The 19,291-nt window shown below is 40.8% G+C and overlaps 1 protein-coding gene across 1 annotated transcript in view; it reads right to left on the bottom strand.

The window, feature by feature from the left end:
- The window catches only part of WDR35 (WD repeat domain 35), a 63,691-nt gene that overhangs the window by 14,064 nt on the left and 30,336 nt on the right, over positions 1 to 19,291 (bottom strand). The window contains exons 12-21 of the mRNA XM_056123261.1: positions 16,848 to 16,992; positions 15,036 to 15,105; positions 13,054 to 13,107; positions 8,872 to 8,981; positions 7,423 to 7,633; positions 5,579 to 5,659; positions 3,692 to 3,828; positions 3,233 to 3,436; positions 1,942 to 2,088; positions 1,395 to 1,527 (exon numbers count right to left, since the gene is read on the bottom strand). Coding sequence (XP_055979236.1) covers positions 1,395 to 1,527; positions 1,942 to 2,088; positions 3,233 to 3,436; positions 3,692 to 3,828; positions 5,579 to 5,659; positions 7,423 to 7,633; positions 8,872 to 8,981; positions 13,054 to 13,107; positions 15,036 to 15,105; positions 16,848 to 16,992 — 1,292 coding nt within the window. The remainder of the gene's footprint in view (positions 1 to 1,394; positions 1,528 to 1,941; positions 2,089 to 3,232; positions 3,437 to 3,691; positions 3,829 to 5,578; positions 5,660 to 7,422; positions 7,634 to 8,871; positions 8,982 to 13,053; positions 13,108 to 15,035; positions 15,106 to 16,847; positions 16,993 to 19,291) is intronic.

The following is a 19,291-nucleotide window of genomic DNA, read 5'->3' as shown; positions in this document are numbered from 1 at the left end:
GTTTGATCATTTGTATGATTGTAACTTAAACACGAAAGCTTGTAACTGTATCTCATGGCGATTCAATAAAAAAATAAAATAAAATAAAGCACTTACAAAACTTAACAAGAAATAATCAACCCCATCAAAAAAAATGGGGAGAATGATAAACAGAAACCTTCTCAAAGACATCAGATTGCTAACAGATATATGAAAAAAGAAGTTAATAAAAAAATTAAAACAATGAGCTATCTTATTGCTCCCAGAATTTAATTCTTGGCACCACCCCACATGCCAAGAGCACCGCCATCTGTGATCCCCAGTGCCACTACAGAACATGAGCAAGCCCCAGGGTACCTAGCAAGTGTTTCGCCCTGCCCCCTCTCCCCAACACACACACACACTGCAACAATAGCATCAACCACAAAGGGAAAGGGATGGGAAAGGCAGAAAAGGAGAGACTCACAGAGTTAAGATTCAGGGTGCATGAACACACTATGATTGCAGGGGTCACTGCTCTCTTTCACAATAGAAAAAAAAAGTTAGCAGAATGCTATCATCATCTAGTAAGTTTTTGTGACAAATCTCACTATATATGGCCAGACCCTGAAAAAAAAAACTGCTATTTTGATAATTTTGATAGAGTTTAACGACACTGTAGGCCAGACAGATTAAAATACAAACATCCTTAGTATTACTTAACAATTAAGAGAGGCTTAAAAATATTCAAAAAGGAACTGGGGAGAGAGTACAATGAGTAAGGTGCTTGCCTGCACACATGTTCAATCCTCAAGCCCCACCAGGGGTCACTCCAAAACACAGCCGGGAATACTCCCAGAATCCACTGGGAGCCCAAACCCACCCCTCCAAATTCAAAACAAAGTTCCAGAAAGTCTCCTTTTAGCTTTAGGGTGTTTTTTTTTTTTTTACATTAAACACTAAATTTAGCTTTAGGGTATTCTTTTTTTTTTAACATTAAACACTTTATTGTCAATAGAAACTGATAAAAAAATCAACCTATGTTTTAAACTTTTGGTATGGCAAATTTCAAACATACATACACTAATTCCCTGGAACAGACTGGATTAGTTTGAAACAAATATCAAACAACATGTTATTGTACCTGTGAATATTTCATGCATTCAGCTAACTTTTCACAGCCATTTTTATAGAGCTGATGAGACTACACCAGACAGTGCTCAACTTGAAGGAGAAGGAGGATGAATAACGGTCCTCCTTCCATTCCCACACATCTGAAATGCTGAGGTAGTGCTTTCACAATTCAAATGAAAGCAACATTATAAATCTAGAGATTCATTTTTAATTTACTCCTGCAGAGGTTATTTCTAGCTATAATACAAAAACCCCAGGAAGTCGACTAACAACTCCAAAAGCGAAAGTTTAGTAATACCTACTGGAAGCAACTTGTGGTTTTCTGGAAGTGAATTGGCAAGATTTTCCAATCCTTCATAATCCTCTAACATGTAATAACACTCTGCTAAGCGTTCCTGGTTCCGGCCTTGTACATAATATTGCACAGCATTTAGCCTACGGGAAGAAAAAAATGCCAAAGTTAATATAAATATCCTAATCAACAGGCACTTTTACCAAAAATGTACCTTCTTTAGAATTACTGTATCACTTTCGTTACAAGATATATTGACTCATATAAACGAGAGGGGGAAAAAGATCTAGACTATTAAAGCATATGTCAGCTGCAATAGGTTCTTAAGACCCAAGAAATATTGCTTAAATCATACATACAGCTATAGTTCCAAACACAAATGCTAATTAGCATACAAATCAAAAACAACTTTGAAGTTCTTGGCTCAAGTATAAATCTTGAGCTACCTGAATGTTGGCATCAGGGGATCACTGCCCTGGCATGATGCTACAAAGAACTCAGGCAGACACCCCGGAAGTGCTACATGAATGGAGAAGGTGATCCAGATGGTCACCTACCATTTTTGTCGGTCAGCAAAGTAGTCTCCTATGGCATTGTGGGCTTGTTCAAGCAGGCTGTCATCTGCATCACCAGATCCAGTTTTCAAGAGTTGGAGGACTCTAAACCAATCTCCCAGTTTCAGCCGGAGGCCAATAGCGAGATCTCTGCATAGAGTGGCAGTCATTCATTCAGTCATTAATTCATTCTTTCAAAAAAAATTATCAATTGCCTACTATATTCCAAGTTCAACTCTAGGGTACTGAGAACACAAGCAGTGAGCAGACTAATCAAGTAACTCTCCAAATGTTTCAGAAACCTAACCTGACTAGGTCAAGAGGAAAAGGAAGAACCTGGAACAGTAAAATAATAAATAATTTTCCACCTTTTATTTTCCTGGACTTCTAATTTTTGGCAAGATAATTATCTAAATGGTAATGACTTCTTTTCGACAATTTCTAAGAGATGATCAGTCTTATTTCAAAATCAAATGCATACTTGGTTCGAACTCTTTTTAGGAATGAAATTATATTTGTAGTCTCCTGGGAATAAAAATAATATTCATAACATTCAATCATACCTTTTGTTATTTTGTGTAAATCAAAACTGGATAAAGAATGAAACTCAATCCCTCAATGCCTCTTATTTTTATTTCATGCTCCTTGGTAACAGAAAGTTAAACAATGGCCCAACACAAAAGAGAAAACTTAATGAATAAGCTGAGATAAAGGGCCTCAGGATCCACTGTTATGTAATTTTTTTTCCAGGTGAAAAGCTCTATGACCTGCCATGAATAACCATAAAAGCAGGAAGAAGTTTTGGAGGATTCGCTTGGCATGTGAGATGCATGCTGAAAGTAGACTAAAGACTGAACACGATGGCCACTCAATACCCTAAAGGAAAGAGAGAACAAAAGGGAATGCCCTGCCACAAAGGCGGGGCGGGGTGGGGTGGGGGAGTGGTAGGGGGGTGGGAGGGCTACTGGGATCATCAGTGGTGGAGAATGGACACTGGTGGAGGGATGGGTACTCGATCATTGTATGACTGAAACCCATGCACAAAAGTTTGTAAGTCTACAACTGTACCACATGATGTTTCACTAAAAAAAAAAAAAAGAAAAGAAAAGCAGGAAAAATATTGCCTCCACTTTATAACATAAACTAATGAGGGGTCCGTGGGAGATGAAGGCTATAATCCAAGGAAGCAAGTTTCAGAAGAAAAGCCTGACACCTGGAGTCTAGTTGACAGGCCCCGTTTGTAAGACACTCGGGCGCTTGTGTCCTCCCAGGTGCTGGCCCATTCCCTACTGACCTTCTGTCCATGTCAAGGTACATTCGCTCAGCTTCTTCGAACCTGCCAAAGTAGGCAGCGACTTCAGCCTGCTTCATAGACTCAGTCTGCAGATTGCCCAGGGACTTGACAAACTTAATGCCTTGGTAGTCCTTGCAGCGCACAAATGCTTGCTCTGCAGTGTGCAAATCGAGTTTCTGAAGAGCCGCTTCGGCCAGCAAGCGCCTTTATGAAAAAGGAAGAGGAGGAAGAGGAAGAAGAGGAAGAAAAGCAACATGTAACGCACTTAAACACTGTCCATGTAATATTATTCTTATGCTGAGTTCTTCCAAATCTGTAATGAATTCTATATTTGACAAAGAAGAGCAAGAACCAAAGTCTATTCCCAATGTCCCCTCTGAAGGCAAGAATGCCAGGGCTAAAACCTTAGAACATACTTAGAACATTTGAGGGGTGTGGGGGGGGGGTCATTTTAAGTACCAAAGTCGGGGGTGTGGATTGTCCTCTATGAACTGAGATGCATCTTCAATTCCAACCTTCTCAATCAATGCTCGACTATCTCGCAGCGATCGAATCTCAAAGTTAATTACATACACCTTGCTCGGGTGTTCTGGATTCTAAAAATAAGGATAAGAACAAAGGAATTCAGATAAGTGTCGTTAGAGTTTGTGTTTAAGTATTACAATTTTTCAAAAAATAAATGCATCATATTGTGAATTAAAGGATAAAGAAGCATGTTGGGCTGACAAAAATAAAACAAAATTTTGAAGGCCATCGTTATAGGAAACAGTGAGATAAGGGGCAAAGAAAGAAAATAAACATAATTACCCTCCCCTTAATTTCTACACTTTGCTTGTAATAAAAATAAAGTGAAGCATTCAAGGAATTAGAACCCTAGGTGCCGAACAGCAATAGCTCCTGGATATGAGAGCTATCAGACTGACTGGAACTCACGTGCCACTTAGTCCTCCTCACCCTGCAGCCTGACCACTGTCCTGGTCCTCAGGAGGGGCTCTAAGTATCAAGTATGGCAGTATGGAAGCAGCAGAACATTCGGATTCAAACAGATCTAAGCTCAAACCCAGGTTCCATCCCTGACTGGCTACATGATAACTTTCTAGAATCTATTCTCCCCACTTCTTGTCTTCCTTGCAAGTCAGGGCCATCTTCTCAAAACATCAACCCAACTGATGCTTTGATCCATCAACCCAACTTTGATCCATCCTCCCATCTCCTAACTAAGTCCAGGATGAAGTCCAAACCATACATCAAGGTATATGGTCCCCTATGGCCTAGATCTCCTCCTCTAAGGACTCGCCCCAGCTTCATTTCTGCCAGTGCTCCTAATTACACATACCAACTCTGAACACATACATTTATTTTGTATAAAATTAAAATAAAACTGCCCCAGACGCCATAGAAATAGTACAGCAGGTAGGGCAATTGCCTTGCACGCAGCCAACCTGGGTGGGATCCCTGGTACCACATATGGTCCACAGAGCTCCACCAGGAGCAATCTCTGAGCACAGCGGGGATGGCCCAAAGGCCAAAATCAGAACAAAACATAAATAAAACTGCTCTCACTATATTCTTAGCGAAAAAAAAAAACAATTTCTCAAAGGATGTTGGTCAATAGAAGTCAAGGGAGGGGTGGTTTCAAAAACATCTGGAATCTGAAATTTTTTACTTAATAACATCTGGGGGGAGGGCAAATGGACAAGAATGGGTGTTAACCAAAAAAAAAAAAATAAGTTACTAGGAGTATCCTAGTATTAAGTATCCTAGATGCAGAAAAAAAGACTAAATTAAGTTCCATAACTGGCATGGAACTAGCCAGCTTACAATAAGCCACATCTGGAGGGGACTTCGGATTTGTCAAAGTGGCCTTGGCTGATCATTGGTGCAGCTGGTTATTGTTGGGTATTTTATTCCTTATGTTCTTTAATTTGTATGTGTGTTTGAAATGATCTATAATAACAAGGTTTAAAAAGAAAAGAAAGGGAAAAAAATGTTGCCAATCATTTCTTCAGTTGAAAATTTAAAAACCATGACAACTTGCTACGTTGTTTTGAATTCTAGGTCCTTACAATGCATTAAGCCCTTTGTTAGTAACATATGAACAACCCTCCAAGATAAATAATATTATTGCCCATTATTTTCTGAATGTAAAAATTGAGGATCTTAAATGGTAAAGGAAAGTGAAGGTCATAAAGATGCAGGATGTTACTAAAGGCCTGACAGTGAGAGAAAAGAGAGTCAGAAGTTCCAGGTCAAGACTCCACACTCCTTGCTGGAACACACACTCGTGATGCAAAACTGAATCCCAGTCTAGGCCACAACTCAGAGAGGCTCTCTTTTAAGAATTACCTTTAAGATCTCATCCAAAAGAACAGATTTAATTTCTAAGTCCTCGAAGTTACAAATATATCCAGAAGTCTGAATGGGTTCCTTTAAAGACAAAAAATAAAGGTTATGTTTCATTGTACCACATTTTTTCTTCCTTTAATATATAGGGCTTTCCATTTTATTATAAAAATTTCCAATCAGCTGAAAAGTGAGAATATCAACACCGATATACGCATCATCTGAACTTTAAGTTTTGCTAACTATGCCTCAGACAATATTTTTTATTTATTTATTTATTTATTTTTTGGTTTCAATTATACAATGATCAAATACCCATCCCTCCACCAGTGCCCATTTCCCACCACCACGGATCCCAGTATCCCTCCCACCCCCCATCCCCCATCCCACCCTGCCTCTGTGGCAGGGCATTCCCTTTTGTTCTCTCTCTCCTTTTGGGTGTTGTGGTTTGCAAAAGAGGTAATGGGTGACAATCATGTTTGCTCTATAGTCTACTTTAAGCATGCTTCTTCCATCCTGGGAGGTTTCTCTTCAGACAATATTTTTGACCGAAAGATTTGAGTTTTGTTTTGAAGGGGAAGAGCCAGGAAACAAACCCGGGGTCTCATGTATATGAAACATGGTCTTCATCACTGAGCTACATCTCCAGCTTCTGGCTGAAGTATTTTTAAATGATACCTATAAGTAAGCCACAGATTCTCACCCCTAAATATTGCAGTACCTATCTCTAAAAGATAAGGAATTTCTCCTAGAGAGAGACATTACTATTAGCAAAAAAAGTAATTATTATATGCAATACTGTAAAACTAATTACCATGCAATCAATATTGACTTTCTAAAAGCATCTAACATCCACAAGACTCCCTAAAACTTTAACAAGCCCTTTGAGAGCAACTGGTATCAGATCCTTTAGGAACTAACTAATAGATCCTGTATAGGGCTCAGATGCGGGAAAAAAAGAAAATAAGATATTAAAGGAATAAAGAGTTTAACACTATATAAATTAGTCCAGGATATCGTCAATAGCTCAGGAAACCAAACACACAGCTTCTTCCCAAGGAGGAAAGAGTTGAGCCAAACAAACCAGTTAATAACATAAAGTATTAGTTATTCTTATCTAATTTACATGAGTGGATTTATTTTCTTAATGATGTCTTCATTAGGCTAGCATTCAAATTCTAAACACAGCAGTGCACAATTGATCTAGATAAGATTAAGTGGCAGGGAAATTCAGAACATTAGCTAATGTGAGTCAGAAGCAGAAAATCAAAATACAAATATTTCAAAACTCCAGTGGAACCTTTTTAAAGTAATGAGAGCTTCCTGCTATCCCAGAGAGAGCAGATCAGTCACAGTCCATACTTGCATATTTGTAGGATTATTGGTGAGAAAGAGCGTGAGAGATATCATTAGATACAAATAAGATAAACCCAGAATCAGACAGGCGAAAGAAAATGAAAGAAAAAGGAGGCAAATTCAAAAGCACATTTCTTTTGGTGAGGTTTTTTTTTTTTAAGTACTTTGGGTTTAAAAGTAATTTTAAACCCAAATTTTCTTTTGGTTTAAAAGAAAAGATAGTGTATAGTTCCATCTTAAATAAATGCACAAATAAATAAATGCCTAAACTATGCCTTTCAGAGGAAGCAGAGAATGTTTCCAGGATGAGTACCATTCCCACTTAAATATTTTTAAATGTTGTAAATATTTTAAAACATTTTAAAACTCCAACGTATTTCCAGAGATTCACAAGATCAACACATTTTTCTTTGTTACAGCAACAAAGGAGGAATATGCAGATTTTTAAATTTGATTATTTATAAAGTTAAAAGATTATTCTGTATCTTTACCTCTGGGTCCAAGTTCCTGAAAACATACATTCTGGTCTTCTCCATCATTGCAAACAAATCAGGATTATCTTTCGCCCACTTCATGTCCCAGACATCTTTTCTCTCCAGTTTTTGCAATTCGCCTGTCACCTGCTGTCCTGTACTGTCTGTTACCCGAGCATCCAGGTCGAAGAAGGTGAGGACTCCAGAGATGTCTATGATAGCCAGACGGCTGTAAACAATGACAACGAAGAAGGGGAAAGAGCTGAAAATCACTAACGGTGATCATGAATACAATTTATAGCACAGCAGGTAGGACGTTTGCCTTGCATGTGGCCAACCTGGCCGACCTGAGCTCGATTCCTCCGCCCCTCTCAGAGAGCCCAGCAAACTATCTGGCCCACAGGGCAGAGCCTTGCAAGCTCCCCATGGCATATTCAATATGCCAAACACAGTAACAACAAATCTCACAATGTTACTGGGCCCGCTCGAGCAAATCGATGACCAACGGGAGGACAGTGACAATGACATTCCTTATTTTATTTTTTGGTTTGGGGGCCACACCCGGCACTGTACAGGGCTTACTCCTGGCTCCACACTTAGGAATCACTCCTAGTGAGCCAATAGGTAGACTATCAGGTGCCAGGGATTGAACTCTGGTCAGCCGCTTACAAGGCAAATGCCTTAGTCACTATATTATCGCCCCGGCCCCTAACATTCCCCCCTTCTTTTATTATTATTATTTTGGAGGATTTAGGTTTGGAGGCCACACCCAGCACAGTGCTCAGCTCCTGGCACTGTGAGATGTGGGATGCTGGGGATGAAACCTGGGTTGGCGGTGTGTAACATAAGCACAGCACCCTCTGTACTATCGATCACTCCAGCCCCCTAACCACCTCCTTCTTTAAATCAGTTTACCAGATATGGAGGAAAAGACAGAAATGGCTTTAAACAAATTTGGTAGAAGATATGAGCTTCTACTCTCCAACTTGCTTCCATGTGAGGAAAAGGTCTCCAAAGGAATTAGAGAAACCAGTGGGCAAATGACGATATACTACCCTAAAATTCCTGCTTTGCCAATTAAAGAAAGCCATTTAAATCAAATACAGTACAGAAAACGTAAACTTTTTCTGTGGGTTTTGTTTGGTTGGTTTTGGACCATCCTTGGCGTGCTCAGGGCTTATTTCTCTGTTGTCATGGATTATTCTTGACTGATTTGAAGACTATATTGGGTGCTGGCGATCAAATCTAGGTCAGCCGTGTGCCAGGTAAGCTCCTAACCTGCTGCACTGTGTCTCCAAGTCCCCAGAAACATAAGTATTTTAATACAGATACAATACAGTGAAACTACTCCTAGCTTTAGGACGAGTTTAAAACTAATACACATCTTCGCACTTCCTACGTACATCCAAGAGTCCCAGTGGTGAACTTTAAATCTAATATTCACATGAGGCAAATTTTCAGACTTACCTAGAGTTGCAATTCAAGGAGAGCTGGTAGGCTCGACAATTAAGGGAGTATCTTTGAATAAAACCAACATTAGGAAGACTGTATCTCTGAATGGTGCCAGATTCACGACCCTATGGAAATTTTCATTATGAATGCATATTTATTATAATAATATAAAGTTCTAACACTAGGCATTTTATGTGTGAACATTCATTTCAAAAACAAAGGGAGGATGTCATAGTTGAAATCCCACCTCTGATACTGAGTCATATTACTGAGCATATATTTATTTACTAATTTAATTCAAACTTTCTTTTATGTTTTGGTTGGTTGGTTGTTTGGGGGCCACACCTGGTGGGGCTCAGAGCTTACCCCTTCCTCTGCACTCAGGGCTCACTCCTGGCAGTGCTCAGGGAACTATACAGGATGGGGGGTAGAGAACTCAGGTCACCATACCCATGGTACTAGCTCATTGGTCCCCCCCATGAATTAAAACTTTTTAATCATTTTGGAGAAGGAGTGCCTTCTTAGCCAAGTAGGCCCAGAGGTCAATCCTAATGCCTGACGATGTGGCACTTCTCTGGCCCTGCAGTGCTAAGGATTGCCCAGGCTTACCCCTAACAGTGCTCAGGGGACTATGTGATGCCAGGGATTGAATCAGAATCAGTTACATGCAAGACAAGCTCCTTTACCCCTTTCTATCTTTCCAGATAAACTTTTCTTAAAAGTAGCTAAAGGCGGGGCTGGAGTGATGGCACAACCGGCAGGGCATCTGCCTTGCACACAGCTGACTGGGGTTCAATCCCCAACATCCCATATGGTCCCCCGAGCACCACCAGGAGTAATTCCTGAGTGCAGAGCCAGGAGTAATCCCCGAGCATCACTAGATATGATCACCAAAAAATAAACAAACAAACAACAACACAAACCACCAAAAGTCGCTAAAGGTAATCTACTTTTTTATGTATCATCAAGAAAAGTTTTTTTTATATTAAAAAAAACTAACCTTTTAATATTATACACATCCTTACACCACAAGGGAGAAATATCTAAGGTTACTTTATAGCTGTCTGAGTTAATATTCAGGGTTATTTAAAATTTAGGATATAAAGGTCTTCCTAAGGTAAATTTTATACATATGACAAATAAATATAAGATGACCATATTAGGTAGTTGCTACTAAAAATCTATTTCTTGGCTGAATAAATAGCAGTACTCCTACATAAAAATAAATAGGGCGTTTGCCTTGCACGCAGCCCACATGGCCGACCCGAGTTCGATTCCTCTGCCCCTCTCGGAGAGCCCGGCAAGCTACCGAGAGTATCTCGCCCGCACGGCAGAGCCTGGCAAGCTCCCCGTGACATATTCGATATGCCAAACACAGTAACAACAAAATCTCCAATGGAGACGTTACTGGACCCGCTCGAGCAAATCGACGAACAACGGGAGGGCCTTTACCTTTTTACCTTTACATGCTTAAGGAAAAAAATAAAAAATAAAAAATCTATTTCTATCTCTGAATCCCATACTAGCTTTTGGCAAAGGGAAAATATAATCAGAAAGCAGAAATATGTTGAGTATTAGTTCAATTGTGCCTTTAAGATGAAGAAAGATTTTAAGTTTCTATGTAACTCTGAATGGCCTTCAGGCTAAGAAAACAATAGCTCCGGTAAGAAAGAGCAGCAGTTTTCGAGCTTTCTGATTCCCAGGCTGGCAATGGGGCACAGTGGAAGGTTCCAGAAGCCAACCCTTCCCTCTTCTGTTTTTAACCAAAGCAGCAATGCTTTTGCAGATGATTCTCTGGAGAAGCCTATGAAAAAGGCTGAAACCAGGAGGAAGAACAAGGACATAAGGGTTCCATGTATAAGAAGGCACTGGCATTGTCCTCCCGTTGTTCGTCGATTTGCTCGAGCGGGCCCAGTAACGTCTCCATTGGAGATTTTGTTGTTACTGTGTTTGGCATATCGAATATGTCACGGGGAGCTTGCCAGGCTCTGCCGTGCGGGTGAGATACTCTCGGTAGCTTGCCGGACTCTCCGAAAGGGGAATCGAACTCGGGTCGGCCATGTGGGCTGCATGCAAGCAAACGCCTAACCGCTGTGCTATCAGATTATAAAAAATTTAAGCATTAGGATACCAAAAAATCTGGTTTTAAAAATGAAAATGTTTTTAAAGCCAAAAGCTTGGCTCAGAGTGTTTGAAAAAGTCATGGTTCTAAAAACTGCTTACATCTCAACAGTGGAAAGCAGTTTTAAACGTGGGAATTATCTTTTCCATTATAAGTTTTGGTTGGCATTCAAACTCTTTGAGTATGTTTCTTATAGGTAGAACTTGTCACTTAGGGAATTTGGTCCATTTTTGTGGCTGATGCGAGATGCATGCTATTTTTTCTGTAAGTGTCAGAAACACAAAAATACACCAGCAACTTTTTTTTTAATTGCCATATATCAAGACTATAAAAAGAAAACAAGAAACTCACAGTCTTGACAATAAGACAAATTGTTGAAATCCGTCTGGGGAAGAAAAATGAATACTATGTTCTTAAAAGAATTTTCTTCATAACATTAGCTAATGATTAAAGAATGTAACCAAAACTAGAAATACCCATTATATGAGGCTCTGTTTACATAACTGAAATTCAGTAACTCTAGCAGTATTACTATAGTAAACATTTATTTGACATTCCAACAGATTTTCAAATGCCAGTGCTAAAAATATACAGTAACATTAATTTCAAAAATTCAGCAAAAAATTGCCATGGACTGCTTTAAATGATTGGCTAGCAGATATACCACCTCTTCATTCTAAGTATTATGAATGGAGCTACGCCAATGCATTTTCTCCAGTACAAAATACCAAACCACAGCGAGACACGATAGGGAAATATTCTAAGACACATCTACGGGCCCCTGTATACCAGCCCTCTATAGCATTTGTTCAATCCAATAATCTCACACTCTTAGCAGGCCCCCAAATCTACTACTTTCATTAAACTACCATGTTGCAAACAACTAACAATCTTGAGTCAGTCTTTAAAACTTTCTCCCTTTTAGTGGGGGTGGGCATCTCCAAGCCTGCTCAGATCGGGGCTGAGCATCCTCCACCCAGATCCTCCACCTTCCGAGTAGGCAGGGGTCACACCCACCAACTGGCCCCCTGGCACTCGTGTAATCCCATCAATGGCCAAGACCCAGAGACTATAAAACCCAGCTCCCGGAAGAGAACAGCGCAGAGTCTCCTGCCCCCACGCCTGGCTGTCCTCACTGGGGCCCCTTGGAGGGGAGTGGATTGAGTTTCCCTCCCCACCCCGACCAGGGCTCCGGTAGCCAAAGACCTCCAGAACCAGCCACCACCATGCTGAGACCACTCTCCACACGCATGAAGGTACTGGAAGAGGAACAAAGGCATGCAGGTCCTGGGGCTGAGATCTCCAAGCCTGCTCGGATTGGGGCTGAGCATCCTCCACCCGGATTCTCCAAATTCCAGTAGGCAGGGGTCACACCCACCAACTGGCCCCCTGGCGCCGTATAATCCCATCAACGGCCAAGACCCAGAGACTATAAAACCCAGCTCCCGGAAGCTAGACATCTTATTATCTCATTCTTACTTTGGACAACCTGGCAGGCTACCGAATGTAACCTGCCCACACAGCAGAGTCTGGCAAACTCCCCATGGCGTACCCAATATGCCAAATACCAGTAACAATGATGGTTCTCATTCTCCTAACCCTGAAAGAGCCTTGAATATGGCACTTTTTTTAAAAAAAATCTCAGGGCTAGGACAAAGGAGACGTTACTGGGGCCTGCTTGAGGCAATCGACGAACAACAGGATGGTCGTGATCGTGATCGTGAGTGGGGGTGGGGGTGGGCGGAGAGGGGGCTGGAAGTTGGAAGTTGGGAGATCTCCTCTGCTTAGGAGGCCTGCTCTGGCAGTAATCAGCCAATGGGCCATGTGATTCAGTGACAGGGTCCGAGGATGGGGTGGTGCTTAGGCTAAACCCATGATACTGAAGCCGCAAGGAAGTGGTGGAAATCAAAGCTGGGGAAGACAAATGCTAGTACTAACCTTTCTCATTTCTTACATTGCACTTAATAAAACTTGGTGCCCACGACATGATATTCAAACCCAAAACATAGTGTACCGACCTAGTATTTTAATTTAATGAATGATGATACATAAAATAAGTTTTTATTACTACTTACCACAATCAGCGTCTTATCAGATGCAGTTATGGCACAAATTGGATCCCTTGTGCTCTAAAATAAATCAATAATCACTCTTTAACAAATATTTATTAAGTGATTATGCTGGTATAAGTCACTGAAAAGAATATTTTAACAATTATGAGTTCAACAAACTTTTACTTAGTGAGCCCCTACTATGTGCCAGGCACTGAAATAATTCAGATGATTATCTTCAAGGGTTACTTGACAGTCTGCTGGGGAAGATAAGGAGGTAGACACCAAGCTACCGTGAAGTCTGATGGAAGCAGAGGGACACACCGGAATTAGGGGAGCACAGATGAAGGAGCACAGACTTTGGTCTCTAACAGATACCATGACGGGCAAGAAAGCAAGAATCTGAGTTTAGTCAAAAGAGATGAACAACAGCCCTTTTGGAAAACAGTATGGACGATTCTCAAAAAATCAGAAACTGAGCTCCCATTTGACCCAGCAATACCACTCCTGGGAATATATCCCAGAGAGGCAAAAAAGTACAGTCGAAATGACATCTGCACTTCTATGTTCATTGTTGCACTGTTCACAATAGCCCAAATCTGGAAAAAAAAATCTGAGTGCCCAAGAACAGATGACTGGTTAAAGAAACTTTGGTACATCTACACAATGGAGTACTATGCAGCTGTTAGAAAAGATGAAGTCATGAAATTTACATACAAGTGGTACTACATGGAAAGTATCATGCTAAGTGAAATGAGTCAGAAAGAGAGGGACAGACATAGAAAGATTGCATTCATCTGGGGAATATAAAGTAACAAAATAGGAGACTAACACCTAAGAGTAGCCAAGATAAGTACCAGGAGGTTCACTCCATGTATTGGAGGCCAGCCGCACATGCTAGGGGAAAAGGCAGCTCAGATAGAGAAGGGAGCACCAAGTAAAGGGTGTTGGGAGGATCCTCCCAGGATGGGAGATGCATGCTGAAAGTAGACAATAAACCGACCATGACTGCCACTCAATACCTCTTTTGCAAACCACGACACCCAAAAGGAGAGAGAGAACAAAAGGGAATGCCCTTTCACAGAGGCAGGTTGGGATGGAGGGGATGGGGGGATGGGAGGGCTACTGGGATCATTGGTGGTGGAGAATGGGCACTGGTGGAGGGATGGGTACTCGATCATTGTATAACTGAAACCCAAGAACAAAAATTTGTAAGTCTCCAACTGTACCTCATGGTGTTTCACTAATAAAAATTAAATAATTGTTGGGAAGAAAAAGAGATGAACAAATGGCAGAAGGACCAAGGAGTTCCAGAATGAAGAGCAAAGCGGCATGGATCTTTGATAATCTGATTGGATCCCAAGAGCACTAGGCTGGGGAGGCAGGGGAGAAAGCACCTCAAAAGGTTACATACTACACCATTCCTTTCATGAAACATTCTCAAAGGATCAAAACTATAGAGACAGAGACTGGGGCTGCCAGGGGACAGGGATGGGGAGTGGGGGTTGGGTGTGAAAACAAGTAAGTAGCATGAGGAAATCTCTTTTTTTGATACTATTTGGAAAATAAAAACTACACACACACACATTCGCATACACACATGCAGAAAAAAAAAAACAATGAAAACTCAATGAGGAATCAGGTAGTAGTTTAGGTAACAGTCTAGTACCAGGATCAACCAGGCTCAACTTCCTGATTTTGACATTATGTATCATAATTACATAAGATGCCCCCATTGAAGGAACCTGGGTAAGGAGGAGGTTCTGGATAGTATTATTTTCAAACTTCCTTCGCACCTATAATTATTTCCAAATAATGTATTTTTTTAAATACAAAGGATAAAAAATCAGATCTAGGAAACATCTTTCTGAACATAAAGATGTTTAAAGAATTACTAGAATATATTCTTTATTGGGAAAAAGTTTTTGTTCAGTTCTCAGCATTAAATGAAAGTATTTCCAGATCTATAGATAGTAGCATTTGCTGGTAGAAACAAAAGCACCTACTTGGATGGCTTTACTGTAGTCAAGCGCACCATCCCCTGATCCAGAAGGAGTATCATCGACATGATAAATTCTGAAAGAAAAAAAAATTTTTTTAAAGTGCATGTAAGGATTCTAGTACTTTATGATCTCTAGTTTGATTTAAAGATTGGATGATAACCCCCAAAACACTATTACCCAATATGAATATCCTTATTATTTAAGAAGAATTCTTAAAAGAGCTCTATTTTTGGAAGGCGGATCCCTGAGACTCCATACGCAAGGCGAGCACCTTAACCCCTATACTACCGCTCTGGATTCTATTCAGCTGTTTTTACTTTCCTCTTCCCATGAATTTGCAAAACCAAAACACTTTTACTTAGGACCTATCTTCTATCTTAGTTTATGAGTGAACTTTAAAAAGAAGGGCAGGGCTGCCACTGTGGCAGGGTGGGACGGGGGGGTGGGGGGGAGGATGGGGGGTGGGAGGGATGCTAGGACCCGTGGTGGGGGAGGATGGGCACTGGTGGAGGGATGGGTACTTGATCATTGTATAACTGAAACCCAAGCACAAAAATTTATAAGTCTATAAGTGTACTTCATGGTGTTTCACTAATAAAAAAATGATAAAAAAATAAATAAAAAATAAAAAGAAGGGCAGGGGCGTCAGAGTGATAATACAGTGGGTAGGGCACTTGCCTTGCATATGGCAAACTGATCCACATTTGATCCCAGGCACCTGATATGGTCTCCTGAGTCCTGCCAGGAGTGATTCTTGAGCACAGAACCAGAAGTGAGCCCTGAGCACAGGTGGGTGTGGTCCAAAAATAAATAAATAAAAATATCAATGTGAATGTGAAGATGATCTGAAAAACCAACCTGGAGTTTCTGGCATGAGTCCCTACTGCCCAGCCCCACCAAGGCAGGCCTATGTTCTCAAGGAGAATCATGAGAAAACAACAAGAGAATAACAAACCTAGAATATTGCTAGTACACGCAATGTAACTTACCAAAGCACCACAATAGCACCTGTACCTTGTGATTTTCCTAAACCTTGAGAAACCCTCCATCCTTCTCCTTCCACTCTATGTGGCGCAACTCTTCACCACCACTAACCAGAAATAATTCCATCCCAGACTTCCTGGCATCCATGTCAAGAAAAAGTAGCCCACCATACCTACAGAGGTCTGCCTCTTCCACAGTGACCCATACTGGAAAGAAAGGCATGTTCCACTAACTGTGGAGGGAAGCTTTGGCTAAATATTCAACCTTAGCGATACATAGATCTAATGTAACCCTGTTACAGTGATGGTAATGGATGAGAATAACCATTTACTTATTTAAAAAAAAACACATGAACATACAGGTTTCAAGGCTTTTCCCTAAGTGTTTACTTTCATCACTCAAATTAATGTAAAAATATTATTTCTTTATGTCAAAACAATTTCTAGCTCTCAAACATGATGATTTATAAACTAAAACAATGCATCAAGATATACCTTTCTTGTTGGGAGGATCCTCCCAGGATGGGAGATGCATGCTGAAAGTGGACTAGAGACCAAACATGATTGCCACTGAATGCAAGCCGTGGTACCCAAAAGGAGAGAGAGAGAGAACAAAGGGGAGTGCCCTGCCACAAAGGCAGGGTGGAATGGGGGGGATGGGGGTGGAAGGGATACTGGAATCAGTGGTGGTAGAAAGTGGGCACTGGTGGAGGAATGGGTACTCAATCATTGCATAATCGAAACCCAAGCACAAAAATCTGTAAGTCTACAACTGTACCTCATGGTGTTTCACTAAATTAAAAAACAAATAATTAAATAAATAAAGATATACCTTTCTCTGCCTTCTTTTCGAGATCGCATGATCTGATTAATTTCCAGTGCTGTGAGTTTCTTTGCCACACGATATTGCCAGGTATAAAATGCTTCTTTAGAAGCTGCGATCACGTGGGTTTTTGTCATTGTAACAAATAATGGTACTATTGAAAAGAATATCACAACAGTCAGATTACATTTACACAGAACCACAGAATGCATCAGAGATCACTCACTGCGTCATTTCATAGACAGTAAACCATATATCCACATTTCATAGACAATAAACCATATATCCAGTCTCTACATTTTGAGGGAAAAAATGAAAAAGCTTGTAGGACTATGTAAAATATTAACTCAAAATAAACCTAAACAGGGGCTGGAGCAATAGCACAGCACGTAGGGCGTTTGCCTTGCATGCAGCCAACCTGGGTTTGATTCCCGGCATCCCATATGGTCCCCTGAGCACCGCCAGGAGTAATTCCTGAGTGCATGAGCCAGGAGTAACCCCTGTACATCGCCGGGTGTGACCCAAAAAAGCAAAAAAAATAATAAACAACAGCATAAAATGAACCGAAAAATAAGAACAAAAACTACAGAAATCCTAGAAGAAAAGTAAATCTCTGTCATCACAGGCCTTTGGGCTGTGATTTCTTAGATACAAAGCACAAGCTACAAAATAAAAGATAAATAAATTGAACATCAAAATTAAAATATTTGTGTATTAATGCAGTAAAAAGATGGGGCTCAAGAGACGACAGGTAAGGCACTTGTTCTGCACACAGTCAACCCAGACTTGATCCCCATATGGTCCTCTGAGTCTGCAGGCGTGATCCCTGAGCACAAAACCAGGAGTAAGGCTGAGAACTGCCAGGTGTGACCCCAAAACAAAAGAAAAGCAAAAAAACAACTCATAAAAGAGAGAAAATGATTCCTCCGCCCCTCTCGGAGAGCCCGGCAAGCTACCGAGAGTATCTCGCCCGCACAGCAGAGCCTGGCAAGCTCCCCATGACGTATTCGATATGCCAAACACAGTAACAACAAAGTCTCACAATGGAGACGTTACTGGACCCGCTCAAGCAAATCGATGAACAACGGGAAGACAGTGACAGTGACAGTGACAGTATGTGGGCAAAGAATTGTATCCAAACAAAGTAAAGGGCTCTTAGAACTCAATAATAATAATAATAATAATAATGGGCTGGAGATATAGCACAGCGGTAGGGCGTTTGCCTTGCATGCAGCCAACATGGCCTACCCGAGTTCGATTCCTCCGCCCCTCTCGGAGAGCCCGGCAAGCTACCGAGAGTATCTTGCCCGCACGGCAGAGCCTGGCAAGCTCCCCGTGACATATTCGATATGCCAAACACAGTAACAACAAAGTCTCCAATGGAGACATTACTGGGCCCGCTCGAGCAAATCGATGATCAACGGGAGGGCCTTTACTTTTTACTTTTAATAATAATAATCCCCTGAATTATGAGCAAAGAACTGGAACAAATATTTCTCCAATTAATATATACAAATGACCAACTTAGTACGTGAAAAGATGCTTAATATAATGTCGTCATGAAAATGCAAATCAAAATCACAATGATTTCATCCCCACTCTAATGTCTGGAATCAGAAGATGGGCAAAAATGATTGTCAGCAAAAATGTGGGAAAGGTAGGATAACAAAGAGGAAGATCCACTTTGAAAAATGGGACAGTGCCTCAAAATGTTAAACAGAATTCTATGTCCCAGCAATCCCACTCCTAGGTTTCCACCCAAGACAAATAAAAACAAATGTCCACACAAGAACTCATACAAAATGCTATCAAATAGTGATCCCTGAGCATAGAGCCAGGAATTAAGCCCCGAGCAGAGCTGATATGCACCGACAAAAAAATCAACTAGCTTCTCATTAATTTCGAAAATAAAATTCTGAAAAGTTCTTCCTAAGTAAAGTTCAAATATATTTTCCCAGAGAACTTTTTCATCTGTTTTGTTTCTCAAAGAATACTGAATTATGCTTATCTTATGTACCTTCTTATAAAAGAGTAAGATCATCAGAACCGAATTCTGCCATGCTCATGGCTGATCTTCACAGGCTCATCCTGAACTCCTCAGACGTGAGAAAAAATGTGCTGAAAAACCGAAGTATGCGGGAACTGTGACTGAAAACTCCAGGGCGACCTCCCCTCATCTCATCACCCTTCTGGTTTCCTGGCAGTCACGCCCACCAACTGCCTCTGGGTGCCATTTAAGTTCAATAATGTCCATGATCCAAAGACTCACAAATGAATCTCAGAAGAGAGCAGCATGCTGCAGATATGTCTCCAGACCCCAATTATTTAAAATTTTAGAATTCCAGGAGCACGCAGCTCCTTTTGCGGCCACACAACACCTCATACTATTCATAAGAAGCAATACAAAATAAATTAATTAGCATCTGCCTGTGGGACAGGATTGAAGTGGTGGG

This window comes from Sorex fumeus, unplaced genomic scaffold (genome assembly GCF_029834395.1).
Source record: "Sorex fumeus unplaced genomic scaffold, SorFum_2.1 ptg000006l, whole genome shotgun sequence".
Classification (NCBI taxonomy): Eukaryota; Metazoa; Chordata; class Mammalia; order Eulipotyphla; family Soricidae; genus Sorex; species Sorex fumeus.
This window is presented reverse-complemented; position numbering and strand designations above follow the sequence as displayed.